This window comes from Hydra viridissima, unplaced genomic scaffold (assembly GCF_058129835.1).
Source record: "Hydra viridissima isolate aposymbiotic clone 2 unplaced genomic scaffold, HvirCarnegie_v1 scaffold_4, whole genome shotgun sequence".
NCBI lineage: Eukaryota > Metazoa > Cnidaria > Hydrozoa > Anthoathecata > Hydridae > Hydra > Hydra viridissima.
In genome coordinates this window covers 14,984,907-14,999,072 of record NW_028324303.1, presented here as the reverse complement: position 1 = coordinate 14,999,072, position 14,166 = coordinate 14,984,907, and the positions used below count along the sequence as shown (strand labels likewise).

The 14,166-nt window shown below is 29.0% G+C and overlaps 2 protein-coding genes across 2 annotated transcripts; both read left to right on the top strand.

The window, feature by feature from the left end:
* Positions 1–1,130: 1,130 nt before the first annotated feature.
* On the top strand, positions 1,131–2,450 carry LOC145183616 (uncharacterized). The gene is made up of 4 exons (XM_080059022.2): positions 1,131–1,384; positions 1,540–1,656; positions 1,945–2,041; positions 2,271–2,450. Exons 1-4 carry the CDS (start codon positions 1,152–1,154, stop codon positions 2,337–2,339), a joined length of 516 nt encoding a protein of 171 aa, XP_079915148.2. The 5' UTR covers positions 1,131–1,151; the 3' UTR covers positions 2,340–2,450.
* Positions 2,451–5,840: 3,390 nt separating this feature from the next.
* Positions 5,841–13,120, top strand: LOC145182861 (splicing factor 3A subunit 3-like). Its single transcript, XM_090085380.1, has 7 exons — positions 5,841–5,927; positions 6,718–6,912; positions 8,450–8,621; positions 8,751–9,136; positions 9,451–9,707; positions 12,333–12,510; positions 12,707–13,120. The coding sequence occupies exons 2-7, from the start codon at positions 6,750–6,752 to the stop codon at positions 13,054–13,056; spliced, it is 1,506 nt and encodes a 501-aa protein (XP_089941506.1). The 5' UTR covers positions 5,841–5,927; positions 6,718–6,749; the 3' UTR covers positions 13,057–13,120.
* Positions 13,121–14,166: the final 1,046 nt, after the last annotated feature.

Genomic DNA, 14,166 nt, shown 5'->3' with positions numbered 1-14,166 from the left:
TTTTTCATCTCTTAACTTTAGTGCCAGGTTTTAATATAGGGTTGCTCTTTCAGCAAGAACTATATATTGTATCTCACTTTTCTCCCTTCTTCTTTTGTCCAGCTTTTGTGTTTCTTTGTCCACAGAAGACTCTTTTTCTTCATGACATCTGTTTGTAATTGTTTATTAAAAAACTTTCGGGTAGGTTTTCCCGTGGCATATATGTCATAAAGATGCTGTTTGCCTAAATACAGATGGTTCTTATTCTTGTAGTTGTAAAAAATGTTATCTAGGAGATGGAGTGAATTGTCATGGTAAAAATAACAGAAATAAATAGATAAAGAAACAAACAAAAATACTTATACCTCCTCCGCACCAAACTCGAGCATGCATGTATATTTTCTGCTGTTAAAACCATTCATCAGTTGGTCACTTGTCTTTTTTTGGATTTTTGATACTCTCCTGCATCAGATATCGATCATTCCTCTTCGTACTCTTTTTTTCGTTCACCTTTTTCTTTTATTTAATAACGATAAGCTACCAGTGACAATGTACTACATCATAGATATAGATTATTTACTTTACATAATGTAGTTGTTTTTCGTTGAGATTAGCTAATAGTTAATAAAAGTTAATATTTTAGCTGTTTTTCTTAATGTATGGCCCATCTTTATTTTATTTACTTTTTAATATACACCTGTAGTTATTGAATTGTAAAATCATTAGAAAAAGATAGATTGAAACAATTTTTGCCCGTAGATTATCTAGGGAGATTATAGATAGAGGGTTAGGTTTATTGGGTGTTTTCTCGATGGATCTACAGCGTCTCTGAAATACCACTCTGATTGCTTAGTGAGCCATTAGAAAGGTAGACAAAGACCACTTCATTTACAGTATGCCTCACAAAATATAAAGAATATTAGTTTACGAAGAACTCAAAACACAGAACTAAAATTGTAAATAATTGTTTCAATGATTTGATACTTTGTATATTTCCAATTTATTTCCCAAAAATTATCAAAACGTCTACTAAAATTATTGATGTCTACTTAGTGGTGCATTTTTAACATGTGCTCTTTGAATTGGCTGCAAATTTTGAATTTATTTAAATTCTAATTGGCTCACGCCATCGTTATAAAAATTTTAATCTTAAAAGGTCCCGTTTACCAAAAATGATTAAAATACTTGGCACTATAAGTGCCATTTGTGATATTTACATAATATATTCGTTTTTGAATAAGATGTATGAAATTCCAGGAACTTGTGTTTTGTTTATTAAAGTTGATATGAAAGCAAGAACTGTAGAAGGTTTTAAAGGTTTCTGCACTTTGTTCGTGCTTCTCAATTTTAGTTTGGTGGTCTCAAAATCTCTATGTATTTATTCTTCAATGAAAATGTCTTTACGGTATTTTCATTACTGTTAAATTCATTGTTGTTATACTGTTGTTATTCTTGTTCCTATTTATGGTTCTTGTAATATTTAATATAAAATTTCCACTCTTATGCCTACTTTGGTAAAGTATTTAAATTGCTCCTTATCACAAGTTTTCTTAATTTAAGGATATTACGATACCTTAAAGTACAATTGGTGCCAATTCTTCATGGCATTATCTTATTTACCTTAACATATAGTCTTTATTTCTCATGCCAATTTGCTACTCAACATGGGATCAAGCGGTAAGTATTTATTTTCCTTTTTGATAGTTTTTATGTAAAGTTTAAATGTTTCTAAAAAAAAAAAAAGTACACTTTGAAATGCAAAATTACAGCTTAAGTAAAGCTCTCATTTGTTAGCTATAAGTGAGTTATTTGCGTAGTGTTATTCAAATAATCTTTAGTTCTTTACATTTACATGCTGGTTACTTCTTTAAAAGTAACACATTCATTGGCTTTTAAATACAATTTTGGAGACTTATTTTTTAGCTCTGTATGCAAATTATAGGAGTTTTTATTACAATTTTTTAGATGTACCCAAGAAGCATTTCATCTTGTTGATATCTTTTTTCTATCTCCAAAAAGAAGTGATTTGCGCAATTTTATTGTAATTACAATCATTCAATCGGTTTGTATTTTATTTTAAACCAGCTTTTTTATAAAAATTAATTAGTTTTTTAAAACCAGATTTTTTTCCAATCGTTTTTGCAAATGATTTGATCCAACCCTGTTTAATTACTAAGTTCAAAAGAATTAGAAAGCTTCTAAGCAGTGTGAATATATATATATTTTTACTTCTAAACAGTTTGAATTTGTAAATGAACTCACGCTGATTCAATTTTTTTTTTACATTTTAGGTGGTCTCCTTTTTATCGTTCTTACTATGGTTAGTGTCAATTTTAGCTACAACACCCTCTTCAAAATAATTATCTTTAGAAGGTCTTTTCTGAAATTCTATTGTTTTAGACAATTGTTTTTAAATTGTCAAAGTACTAGTTTTTAAAATTCTTATCTGTGAACTTTTTTATAAAAACAAAAAAATCTACTTTTTTTTTTTATTATTTTGCTCTCAATAATTTTACTTATTTTTGTTGACTTTTAAATAAGCAGAATAAGTTTTTTACTCACTATAGATGCATATATATTTATATATTTATAGCAAAATTTTACTTACTATAGATGCATATATATTTATAGCAAAATTTAACTATTGAAAAAACATAAATTGTCAAATTTTTTATATATTTATTCTTTGAAATATGTTTTATGAACTATATCAAAAAGATGATTATTTCTTTTTGTAGTTAAAAATGACAGTAAAAACTTGTTTTTTATGAAAACCACAATTTTTTCAGACTTTCACTACGATAACAGTCAACTTCTACATGTGCTCTAATGGTAATCAGTGTCGTCATCTAAGATTAAAAGTTTTGTTAAAACTTTTAATCTTAGAAGTTTTATTTAGTTTAATCAGATAAATCTTGCTTGAATGATAACTGAGCACTTATAAAAAGAAATTATTCATGTTCAGTTGTTATCAAGACAAGATTTATCTGATTACACATCCTAGTTGAAATGAAAAAGGTGGGCATGTGTAGCAGTTTGAGATAAGACACAAAGTTGAAAAAAAGTTGAAAACTACCAGCTCATTTTATTTTGTAAACAATCTGTGATTGTGGACTATAGACTAAATGCTTTCTTCCATGTAGCATTTTCTCTTGTTTCTAGATGGGAGAGACTATTTTTTACCTTTGAATTCATTTGAAAGCTTTTTTCTTAATATCTCCATGTTTCCCAATTGACTTCTTCGTACTCCGTCCTTATTTGTAATACTTCCATTATACCGAAAAAATTTAATTTGACAGTCGTATTATGACCAAAGTAAATGAGGAATCCGTTCTATTTTAGGGGGAAATGCATTTTTAGCTCTTGTTGCATTTTTCCCATTCGGACATAAATACATTCGGTACAAGAAAATGTTGTTTTGTATAAACGACATCGAAACTATCTGCAAATTGTCCAGGATGTAAGGTAAATATATTCAATAAAATATAAAATCCGACATTTGTCTGAATTGTTTTGATACAATTATTTTAGTTCTTATGGTTTTACACAAGTTGACCACTTAGTTCCCACATGGTAGTTCATTTCTCCCCAGTCTTCAGAGATAATTTGTTTAAGTATTGATGATACTTTGGAGCTCTAAATTGAACTGACAAAATTGCAGACAATTATTTCTAAAACCAGGTATATTTTTTAACAGGACTTAATTTGGTAGGAAATTTCTTCTCCTTTTCCCTAATCTTCATATCTGTAATAATACGGCTAGATTGGCTCCTAAATTACTTTCAAGAATTGTACCTAAAAAGTATAAAACTTAGATGAATCCTTGTCCCTGCAACAATTTTTTCTATTTTTTTTTAATAATGTTTTGATAATAAACAACTCATAAAATTGTTACGTTTATAGAGAAGAACATTTAATCCTATTGTGAACCTCCTTTTACATTAGAATGATTTTATTGGAGATGGTGATACGGGGTCCACATTAATCAAATTATTATTTGTAACTTATTAATTAACTAATTAAATTTTCATAAAAAATACATGATAAATGTAAATCCAAAACGAAATTTTTAAAAACCTTAATGCCCAAAAAATTGTACGAACAAAGTTATTGTAATATCTTTAAAAAGGGGTCAATAGAATGAATGGATAAATGTGAATTAAATAAAACCAATTTTTTAGATAAACATTTTAAAATCTACTACTACAACTTGATTTAAATCAGAATAGCAAAAGCAGAATAGCAAAAAAAAAAAAGGAATTTTTTAATATCTTACTCCATTATGCTTAATCTTTGTTAATTGACCTTATTATGATTAAATTTTTAAGGTTACATACACATTTGCAAGGCCCAACTATTTTTAACATCAAGATTAATTACGAAATTGTAAGAACTCAAATTTTCACTAAATTTTCGCTGTGTCCAACCTAAGTTTACGAAAATGTCATAATATTTTCAGTTGTTTAAAAGTAAAAACCGGACCGTAAATGACCGTCGTAGAGAAAAGTGTTATCATAAACTTTAGCGCCGAAAATTTTTTTGCTTCAATTTTGGCGGTTGAAATTTGCGTACGCCTGAAGGCGTGACCCCTGACCCCAGGCTCCTGCCCTCTTAACCTCTTAAAACTTGATAATATTTTCCTTTACAATTTCTATACATTTAAAAATCCATGTTCATTCATTCAAAACAACCATAGTATATTTGCAAAACATTCATTCAAAACTCATGAGTACTTGTTATTACAGGTACCCTCAAACCATGAAAATGACACAATTGGACTCACAAAGCACCCTCACCCATTCAGACCTTTGTTCTATTATGAAAGAAAATGATTTTGAATTTACTGATTGTCCATACCAATTAAGATCTCTGATTCGGTTTATTTTGAAAAAACATGCAATTAAAGAAGATGATGAAGGTGAAAAATGGACCTGCCAGCTGGAAAAAAAAGTGAAATCATTTCTTTCTCATCTTAGGTTAAATACAGGAAATCTCAGAGCAACTTGCAACACCAGGAGGCACGCCTCCTGGTGTACGCAAATTTTAACCGCCAAAATTGAAGCAAAAAAATTTTCGGCGCTAAAGTTTATGATAACACTTTTCTCTACGACGGTCATTTACGGTCCGGTTTTTACTTTTAAACAACTGAAAATATTATGACATTTTCGTAAACTTAGGTTGGACACAGCTGGATATCATTAGATAAGTTGCTAAAAACGGCCTATTTTCATGATAAAAATGTGCCTATTTGAAGTAACTTTTTTGTCAGTTAAATAAATTTAGTTACCTAAAACTCAAAAAACTGTTATATACTGCGATCATTTTCCAACTGTACTGAGCAAATTTTTTTTTATCAATACATCATGAATGTTGTTAAGAAAATAGAAGAAAATTTAGTGAAAATTTGAGTTCTTACAATTTCGTAATTAATCTTGATGTTAAAAATAGTTGGGCCTTGCAAATGTGTATGTATCCTTAAAAATTTAGTTAAAATAAGGTCAATTTACAAAGATTAAGCATAATGGATATTAAAAAAATTCATCTTTTATCAGATTGGCTGTATTTTTGTTAAAAATTCTTTTTTTTTTTTGCTATTCTGATATGCGTGCGATCCATAAATAAAACAAATTCGAAGTGATTCACATTAAAAAAGAAATCAATAAAGTAGTACACCAGTCTAAGGATAAAAGAGAACACTTAAAAAACTGGACTGCCCTCAACAAAGTTCTTAATTAAGGCAGCCAGATTTCATTTAACGTTATAAAATTGTGAATTATATAAAGCAGTTTTTGGGCAACCTTTAGGACAAATAGATTAATAATAACCAGCGATTGACATTTCTTGTTTCTACAAGTCCGAAAGTTTAACGTTCCAAATGGAATCGCAAGGTTCTAGCGGGTTTACTGTTATGTTGAGTTTGGTCTTAAAATCAAGATATAATCGATCTAGTGAGAATTTTTTTTTGTCTATTTCTTCATTTTAGAGTTGTAAGTTCTACTGGCATATATGTACTAGAATGAAGTACATATCTACTGAAAAATGTACCTTCATCCCTACTGGTTCAATAAATAAACTTTTTTTTTTTTTTTTTTTTTACCAAATAATAGGTCTACTACAGACCTTGGGAAAGTTCTTTATAAATTTCTAAAAACGGTTAGTTATGAAAAAAGAAATTTTCATGTAACTTTCATTTCTCTTTGTAAATGTAATTTTTGTAACATTTAAAATAAAAATGAACAAAATTAGTATAAGTACTTTTAAAAAAGATTTTTTTAACACATCAACTATTATATATAGATAGGTGAAATGAATTATTTCAGAGCTTGTATTTTTTTTTTTTTTTTGTTTTTTTTTTTCTTCAGATTTTAGTTCCTTTTATCAAATAATGTTTTTTTGTTTGTTTGTTCATTAATGCACAATAATCTTAAATAAAATTACTTAAACTGCATATCAAGTTAAAATGTATCACCTGTTTTATGTAATAGAGGCATGATTCAAAAGGTTGATAATTAGATAATTACTAAAAAAATAAAAGTACTTAATTTGAGTTTTTAAGATAAATGTTCTTATTTTATTAATTTATCCATTAGATGATTATACTAATATTCCAATCAACAAAATATATTGTACAAATAAAACTACACTAATATTTATACACAACATATATGTATTTAAATTTATTGATGTTGCTGACTTTTTTACCTGCATGTAAAAAATATTTTATTTGGTTTTTTAAAGTTTTCTTATTACAATTGCTACAGAAGTAAAATATGGAGACTGTTATTGAACAGCAAAGAAGGTATCATGAAGAAAGAGAGAGGTTAGAAGATGCCATGACACAAGAGTTGGTCATGAAGAAGAATAATTTAAAAGAACAAATTAACTCTGATCATCGTGTCAGTCTACTTCTTGACAGATATACACAAGTGACAGGTATAGTGTTTATAAATGTGACTATATCATATCCTAGATTCAAGTTAAGTGCACTATTTCCTAAACTGTACTTTGATTTACACTTCATAAAATTTGCGATTACAAATAATATTTTATTATTTTGTAAATCTCCATTTTAGTAATAGCAAACTTGTTTTAGTTGATTTTATAGAAAAGTTCTACTTTAGTATCAGTTTTGTAATATAATTTTCAAAGCAATTTCACTGATTTTTATTTTCACAAGTTCAAACTTATTAAACTCATTAAACTTAACTTCAAATGCAATATGATTTGCTTTTTATTTTTGAGTTAATTTAAAAGGTGTTTTCTACATCTTAAACTAGTAATTAACTCATACATTGCAGAGGAAACTGTTATGCATGATAAATATTTGCTATTCAAAATGGTGCAAAAGAAAATCTCATTAAATACTTTGTAAAAGCCTCAGAATGTGTGTATATGTAAATATCTACTCGAAGTAAATATTGATGAAATTTTATTCTTAATTTTCAAAGTAAAATTTTATAATACAGTATACTTCTACTTATGCTATTGGATGTCCCTGTTTTAAGATGTTGATTATTTTGCATTGTCTTTGTTATTTAACAAATTTGCTTTATCAATAGTTTAACTATTGTGTATCTCTCTTGGCCTCTTATTACTTGAACTGCAATTTGTTTGCAATGAATTTGCTTCTGATTAAGCTTGCTTATGCGCTCTAACATGGACTGGATTTTTAAACTTTAACATCTCATGTATTCTATCTATCTCATGATTTTATCATTCCTTCACCACTATAATTAGTAATTATCTTTAAAAGATTAACAGCATTTAATGGTTCATTGTCTAAAGAAGATCTTTAAGTAGTTAGTAATTACCAATTTTACCATGCTTTGATATTGGTAGATTGATTAGCATCAATAATTAATTTGGAATTACTTTAATTTTACCTAACTTTATAGGCTTGTTGATTGGATTATTATAATGTATTGGCTTTACTAAAATTTTAGCTTTTTTGCTCAGATGTGGTTTTATTTCATTTCTTAAAATTTCCTCATTTTTACAATTATACTATTGAGTTATACATAATTTATTGATTAGTTTCAATATCTTGCCGGCTTGTAAACAATTGCTGTCTAAGAAAATGCTCAAGCTAGCAAAACAAATGGCATGATGAGTCTGATGTTGCTAAATCAGGTTAAGAAGCAGAATATGGCCTCCCCACCTAGTTCAAATATTGTATTTTGTGGTGCTATAATAATGTGTGGACACATTGTCATGTAGCAATATGACTTTTCAGTTTCCATGATCCAATTTTTTTGGTCCAATTCTTTTTGCTAAGATAACTTCATTCAAATGTCTTCATTGTTGAATATGAATCAAAAATGCAAAAACTTTTTCAAAAAAGTTTTTGTATTTTTGATTCATATTCAATTATTTTTAAATTTCAATTCTTATTACGATGACATTTGCAGTATTGTTACATCTGTTAAATCAAATAATTTAATTGCAGCCATTTTTATACAATTTAATTTAGAGAAGCTTGAGCGTTTATATGCTGATGAAGACTCTCTACTGAAAGAAGAGATTGCTTTAATTTCTGGACCAAATGAGTTTGCTGAGTTTTATGGGAGACTGCGTATGATCAAGCATTATCACAGAAAATACCCAAATGAAGTTTCAGAACCCATGCAGATAGAATTTATGAGGTAAAATTAGAGAACAATTAGTTTTAGTTATGATAACCACATCTCATTAATTACATTTTTTTAAAAGTAGTGTAGAAATTTTAATATGCTGATTTTTGTTGATTTTTGTATTTATTAAATTTTGTTAAGATTAAAAGAAGCTCGAGAAAAACCTATTGATGAGCAAGATGTTATGGTGGAGTTCACTGATGAAGAAGGATTTGGAAAATACCTAGATTTACATGAAGCTTACACACAATTTATCAATCTAAAAAATGTTGATAACATAGACTATTTAACTTATCTTATGACTTTTGATCGTTTGTTTGAAATCAGCAAAGATCGAAAAAACTATGACTATAAAAGCTATCTGAACACTCTAATAGATTACCTTTATCATTTTCTTCAACGTGCAAAACCACTTTTGAATTTAGAAAAAGAATTGAAAGAGGCTTTGGATGAGTTTAACTCAAAGTTTGATGCTGGGACATTCATAGGCTGGCCCAAGGAGACTGGAAGTGCACTAACTCATGCAGGTAATATTCTGTGCAACATTCAAATAATAGTCAAATTTCCCTAGTTTTTTTTAAATTAGTTTTAACATCTAAAACTCACTAAGCATCATCTGTATTTGATTAAGTGAGTTTCAGATGTTAACTGAAGCATCTTTATGAGATAACACCAGAGTTCATAATTGGTTTCTGCTTTTCATGTTTCAAAATGTCCAATAGTTTTTTCAATTGAGCTATAAAATATTTATGCTAGTAAGTAAAACTACCATACCTAATCTATGTTTACTTTGTTATTTTGTTTCTCAATTAATTTTTTCTTGTGAAATTAAATTACTTAGGTGCTCATCTCGATTTATCACTATTTTCGTCTCCTGAAGAACTTAGTTCTTTAGGTCTTGATCGCTTGAAGTCTGCACTTCAAGCTTTAAATTTAAAGTGTGGAGGAACTCTTGAAGAAAGAGCAAGGCGTTTGTTCAGCACAAAGGGAATGAATTTAGAGAGTTTGGAGTCATCTGCATTTGCAAAAGTTCGCAGTAAAGGAAAGGGTGCAGACCATGCTAAAAAACAAAAGGAAATTGCATCTTTGGAAGCCCAAGTAATTTTTTTTATAACATTTAAGCATGTTTGCAACTAGGTTTATATAGCATAATTTGTTTGTGGTCATGCTCAAACACCATATCTTTTCAATTTAATGCTTCTTGAAAGAGGCATTATTATGGGTATGCCTTTCAAAATATAGAAAATGCTTAGTGGAGGGAAAGGAATATGCTTGGTAAAACTTTCATAAAATTAAAGCACATAAGACATAAACTTATTGGAGAAATATTTTGAATTTATTGTTGCAACATTAATGTTAATTCAAAAAAAACTTTGAAAGGAAAATTATAAGACATGTTTTGCTACTTAAAAGGCCAAATCATGTTTTAAAGGAAATCAACCCCACCTTTCCGGGAATAATTAAGGAAATGGCTTTAGTTCAGGTGACAAAAATCAGAGAAACTTAACTGATTGCTTGCAAAAAAGTATAGAAAATATACATGCTCTGAAGTGGTCTGTTTTTAAGTTTATTTTTTATGTGGGTTTTCACCAGTTATGACTTTTGACCTAAAAACAATAAATACTAAAAAATAAGAATTTAAAATGACTTTTTGATCCCCCACAAGACATCGGAACATCAAATAAAAGATTGCCAAGTAATGCGGAACTTTTTGATCATTAATTTTTTCTTTCTCTCCAGGATTTACACAGGATCTTTATTGATAACAGATGAATTATCCTATAAAATTTGGTTGATAACTATTTATACATATCCCACAAAAATATTATCAAAATATTTTTAAATTTACAATTAATCATGTTACTGAAATATAATTTTTTTGTTTGTTGGAAGTTTCTTTTAATTGATTTGTTTAAGTGATATTTTCCTTTGAAGCTGTTTTAATGCTTTTCAACAAATTGGGCAAGTTGTTCTCTCTACGATGAATTGAAACATATATCTTTGATGTCCAATAAGTTTGATATCCTCTGCAACATCTTGACACTGGAAAAATTGCATACATTTTTCAGAGACTTTGGTTTGTAAGGAGAGAATACTTTAGGTTTCGTTTATAATTTCTGACTTTTCATATTTTGTACAACTCACAGAGTCATTAAACAAGGAAATGGATAAGTAACCCAAGCGTTGTTTAATGAGTTTGATGGTTTCTTCTGTACCTTCATGGTTGATTCATTTAAACTCCCTCATCAAATAAAAGAAATACAGATTGTTTGCTGGTGCAGCAGCAGCTTGCAGAAAGTACATTCTGTAAAAAAAGGTAAATGTAGAAAAATTTTTGGATGATAAATGGCTTTTGAAATTTTGCATGATGAACAGAATTGGCATTAAGAAACCTCTCTTCCAACAAAAAAAAAGCTACACCAAATTTTGCTAGTCCTCATGAGGGAAAGATTTTTTTCTCCGAACATTCAGTTGCCTATTTCAAGTGCTTGTTGAAATAAAAAACTTTGATCAAGAGGCTAGTCCCATACCTAAAGTTCTTTAATATTCTTGCTTAGATTATGACATTCTTCCTTGAACCTTTCAAACAGCCAAACTCTTAGTGATTTATTCGGACCACAGATAGCATTGAACGTTGCTTTTATGAACAGTTCTGGAATATGTCATCCTAATCAGAATAGTGAATCATCAATTTGCTTCTATTTTCACCAATTTGCAAATAGAATTGCAGCTCCATTGCACAACCTACTGTTTGCAGCTGTTAATGATAAGTGGAAAATTAATAGCTGTTAGTAATAAGTGCAAAATTGCATGCTTTTAATTGCCACTTGTCAACTAGGTTCATCACTGATGTTTTAGAAAGTGTAATTACATTTAAAGTTGCTCCACCTAAGGTCCTCCTAAAAAAAGTTGCTGTTGTCTTTGACTAATACCAGATCCATTGCTGTACACATTACGTTTAATAACTTTTTTTTTGGAATTTGACTCTGCTGGAATACGAGCAACTAACCAAAAGTTTTCAAGTTGAATTTCAAGTTTTCAATTAGGTGATTTGATTAATCTTGTTTCTTTTCTTTAATCTTTTTCTCTCTCAAAAAAGATATTTTTGTAATACAGCTCTATTCAATGATAGTTTTCCTCCTTAATTGCAGCTGGAACGTGTATTAAATCCAATGAATGTATATCAAATGCATTGGAATGAAAGAGTCTTTAAAAATATTGGAATGAGAGTAATTAAACTGATATATGTTACATAACATTTGTAGCGTTTTAAAACAAATCTTTTGTGGGATATGTAACAATAGTTGTAAGTTAATCAAATTTTGTCTTCTGGGGGATCTAAAAATTGTCCTAAATTCTTAACTTTTGTTATTTAATGTTTTCACATTAAATGTCATCACTGGTTGTTTTTTTTTTTTAAAAAAAAGCAACACGTAAAAAATAAAAAAAAGTTTCAAACGGACCACTTTAATATTGCTCGTTTACATTTCCATCAAAATGTAAAAAGTTAAACTTCGAAAAAAAGTTAAACTTCGTCAGAAACATTAAATTATGTTATCTTCATTTTGAAAATCTTATACATGCAATATTAAATTTGAAAAAACTTAACGTTTAAACAAAGTATGTAAAAAAACGGATAAACTTCTTCTCATTTATATGGATTTTGAGGATATTTCTATGTATTACATCACTTTTTAAAAGTGTTTACTGGATTGTTTTAAGGTTTATCGACTTGTCGAGTTAGTTAGCGAGGAGCGTCAAGCGACGCGCGAAAATGTTGAACGTAAACAAGCTCGAACTTCTGATGAACTTGATGAAGAAGAAGAGGATCATACAAATGCTGAAGAATCTGGTGACGAGGAAGAACAAGTATTATACAATCCTAAAAATCTGCCTTTAGGTAATTCTGTTAATTTTGGGAGGGGAAAAATAGAGTATTGGTGCGCATGCGTATGTAGAAAAAATTTTTTAACGATTCGCTCAATTTTATTTCACCACAAATTCTAATGGTTTTTAATTGATTCTTTTCTCCTTTCAGTAGATTTTTTATTTTCAGATTTTTTTCTGAAGTATATTATTTTTTTGTAATGTTTCAGGTTGGGACGGAAAACCTATTCCTTACTGGCTTTATAAATTACATGGCCTTAATCTTTATTACAAATGTGAAATATGCGGCAATCAGCAATATCGTGGTCCTAAAGCTTTCCAACGTCATTTTTCCGAGTGGCGCCACGCGCACGGAATGCGTGTTTTAAATATCCCAAATACTGCGCACTTCGCAAATGTCACCAAAATTGAAGATGCACTTTCACTTTGGGATAAATTAAAAGAAGTCAAAGCTAAAGAAAGATTTCAAGCGGACGTTGAAGAGGAATTCGAAGACTCTGTAGGGAATGTAGTAAACAAAAAAACGTTCGAGGATTTATCAAGACAAGGACTTCTTTAGGTTCTTCACGCAAATTTTTAAAACGGCAATATGTTAAACTAAATAAAAAGATTTTACAAAAGTTCACGGTGAAGTATTGGTTTTTCTGTTGCTCATCAAAATGTTCGTATTATCTGACGTTCTCAAACACTCATATAGTTCATTATCTGATCTCTTCAAATCCTAATTATCCGCACAAAAAAATTAAAATCTCTTGTTTTAGTTCTTCTTACAGAAAACTTATTCCTGAAAATTCTGTAAATCTGTTAATTAAAATCAATGTTTTTCGGTAAAAATGCTACGAAACACAGACAAGCAATTGCATATATAATAGTGACTCTCTTATATACACAGTTTTCAAAAATAAATTAGGCATCGGCGTTTCCGTTAATAACGCATAAAGTACAACTTCTATATCAGTTTTTTAAGATAAATCGAATTTTCTGAAGTTTATTAAAATAGAACTCCTTATGCGTTTAGAGTAGAAAACGTTTTTGTTGTGATAAGTTTACAATCATACATAATTTATTTTTAAAAAGTAAGTTAAATTTAATCGACAGGCAATTCTGCGCATGCGTCTTGAATGGTTGAAACAAAATGATATAATGAAGGTCTGAGAGGTATCGGGTTTTCATTAATTTTCAAAAGGCTTTTGAGACCGTAGACGCTGGCATTCTTCTAAGCTTAACCATTATGATGTACGCGGAACTGGTTTACATCTGGTTTACTGGTTTACTTTTCCAATCATCAGGTTTAGGTTTAAATGGCACCTTCTAAGATATAAAATCGATATAAAATGTAAAAATATATTGGTAACCCTAATCCAATTTTCTTTACTATCTAATGATCTTAATCTTTCTAACAAACATTCAACTACACATCAATTTGCTGACGATACTGATCTCCAATTAATAACAAACTCTAACAAAAAGCTAAATAAACATATTAATCGGAATATGGCCAGTCTTGTTCAATGGCTTCGAACTGCTGAAATCCCATTGAATACTAAAAAACAGAAATGCTAAAACTGAAGACGCAATATAGCAACTTTTCATAGAAAATTAACAAGAGGCTTCCAAAGTGGTCAAAAACATTTACGATATGTATGTCAAAATTAGGGACAATCAAAAG